This window comes from Gavialis gangeticus, unplaced genomic scaffold, assembly GCF_001723915.1.
Source record: "Gavialis gangeticus isolate Ggan-Ray unplaced genomic scaffold, GavGan_comp1, whole genome shotgun sequence".
Lineage (NCBI taxonomy): Eukaryota > Metazoa > Chordata > Crocodylia > Gavialidae > Gavialis > Gavialis gangeticus.
This window is the reverse complement of record NW_017729009.1, coordinates 6,657,904-6,660,382: the sequence shown is the minus strand read 5'-3', so window position 1 is coordinate 6,660,382 and position 2,479 is coordinate 6,657,904. Positions and strand designations below refer to the sequence as shown.

At 41.3% G+C, this 2,479-nt stretch overlaps 1 protein-coding gene across 3 annotated transcripts in view; it reads left to right on the top strand.

Moving 5' to 3' along the window:
* SULF2 (sulfatase 2) overlaps positions 1-1,846 on the top strand; it is a 128,697-nt gene extending 126,851 nt beyond the window's left edge. For all 3 annotated transcript variants that reach the window (XM_019509883.1, XM_019509885.1, XM_019509884.1), the window contains one exon: positions 584-1,846. In XM_019509883.1, the coding sequence (XP_019365428.1) occupies positions 584-614 (31 nt within the window). In that variant the 3' untranslated portion in view covers positions 615-1,846. The remainder of the gene's footprint in view (positions 1-583) is intronic.
* The last annotated feature ends 633 nt before the right edge of the window (positions 1,847-2,479 follow it).

Sequence of the window (2,479 nt, the reverse complement as noted above, 5' to 3'; positions counted from 1 at the left end):
GTACGTGCTTTTGGTCCTGGCTGCCCAGGGTCTGTGCTGCTCTTCCTGGGCACGCTCCCCCAGCTGACGTCACGCAAGGTGCCTGAGCCCAACAGAAGCAGGGACTGCAGCGCTCGGGGGAAGGCTGGGCCACCCCTTTCACCAGACCTAAACCCAACCTCCCCCTACCCCCAGCTACAAACCCCACACACTTTCACAAATTTCCCTCCACACCCACACCCCCAACCATACAAAGTACCTGCACAATTTTGCATAACTGAGTTTTTAGCTGTGCTATTAAACTTGTGATTAATTGCTACTAATTTTTTTAATCACGCAACTAATAACAATCAAATTGAATAGTCTGACAGCCCTATACCATACAGACTATATATTCTTTTTAGGCCTCACTTTAAGAAGCTGATACTTGTTTCGAGCAAATCCACTTTGACACATGGTGAATTTTTTTTTTTTTTTTTTTTAAATAGGTATACAGGTAGTCCACAATTACACGTCAAGTGTTTTTTTTCTTGCAGGGCACTAGTTAAAAGCAATTTACATTTTCAGTTACCTTACACTAACTTGTGTTTGTTTTATTTTAAAGAGGACAACTGTGGGAAGGATGGGAGGGCTAACCTCCTGCAACTGTTGGACCTCAGTGAGGATATAAAACTGGCCAGAACTTGAATCCTTGTACAGACTAAATGAAAGTGTGTATAATTTCAGAAGGAATTTTAACATTAGCCTGGAAGACTGGATGAACTTTAGGGCTGAGGTAGCTAGAACGTTTGCACTGTTGAGTGATTTAAAAAGATGCAGTGATTTTTGGGGAACTACTTTCAGGAATACAGACAACTTTTTGAAAGCCACTGTTGCACCTGCTTTTACTTTGGATTATAACCTCACCTGCTTCACAAAACATTTTACTTCAAAAAAAACACCACTAAGGCTGTTCAAGGAATTGATGGAAGAAATAATGAGGCTGTGCTCCCAAGAGGACTGACATCCCAAAGAGCAACTCACACACAGAGTAATTTCAGTGGAAGCAAATTGAAAACCTCTCTCTCTCCAGCTACATCTTCAAAAATCATTAGAAAAAAACTAAGCCAAGTATAACCAAAAAGCAAGATTTAAAAAACACAGACACTTCTGCTTTCAAGGCAAAGCAAGTACAAAAGATGTCAGTGGACAAGAACGATTTAGCAATTCAGGAATTCATATGAACAGCATTAAAAGGTTCTCAACACCATGATACTCCTCAAGGTCTCTTTCAAGAATATCATTTTAGCTCACTGTCCATGCATCCGTCCTATTGCAACCTCAAGCAAAAATAAGAGAAAATCTCAACTAAGAAGCCAGATTTCCTGAGGGGTTCTGTAAATACTTATTAATGTCCTGTTCAAAAGAAATTCCTTCAAGTTGCGAAGAATTTTGTTAATAAAGAAGTGTGGAATGCCCAAATATAATTTCTCAAAATGTTACCTTGTTTACTTGTTAATATTGCATAAGACATTTCAGAATTTATCCATTTCTAAAACACTGCCAAAATGCAGTTAATGTATGTCTTGAATTTTAATGAAATCAGATTTGTATGAAGTCTTTTTATGTGGAAGATTATATTGTATGTTCAAAACCAAAACAGTTTCTTTGAGAAAGCACATGTTTCCTTAGTAGTATAACTTTTACATTTGTAAAAAAGAACAAAAAACAGTTATTCTCTCTTGTGGCCAATTAAAAAAACCCAACAAAACTAGTTATAGCTCAGTGTACAAAAAATAAGAACTTCTGAATGACTTAAATGTTTATAATCTACTTTAAATATTAGGCAAGGGTTGCCACTGTCATTTGATTAAATGTATAAAGAGCATATTTGAGTATTTCCATAAAAAATATAATACCAGTTGGTAGAATGAGTTCCTTCGAAGCATGAAAGAAGAGGTTAGTTATGCTGATTTGCTACAGGCTAGCATGCTTTAAAAAAATGACATGGTGCTCAAAAAGGAAATGCTGCTTGTTGAATTTAGGAAGTCAAGTTGTAGACTAGGCCTGTGCAAAGCAGCAAGTACTCGGATTTGGCTGATTCGGATCCGAAGATGCAGTGCCGATTCGGTACTGATTCAGAGATACGGCCATAAACTAAACAGGCAGCAGTCCTCGAGGATACTGGACACGGCTGCCTCCAGCTGGTAAGTCAGTTATGGTGGGCAGATGGGGTCAGGAAGGGGCATGGGGAGAGGCAGATCAACACCCCTACAGTGAGGGAGGGAGTAGAGCTGGGATAAGTTGCCCAGCTGGGGCAAGGGGTGTGTGGGACTCTGGGAGGGGGGCTTCTGTCACACTGTGCCACTGCATGCCTCCAGTCCAGGAGGGCATGGGAGCAGGTGTGCGCCCCTGGATCTGCATGGGGTGGGGTGGGCTGGACCGGGCTGCACTCCAAGCTAGCCCCAGCCACCTGCTGCAGAGCTGCGCTCTGCAGGATGGGTGGAGCCAAGGCTGTGCT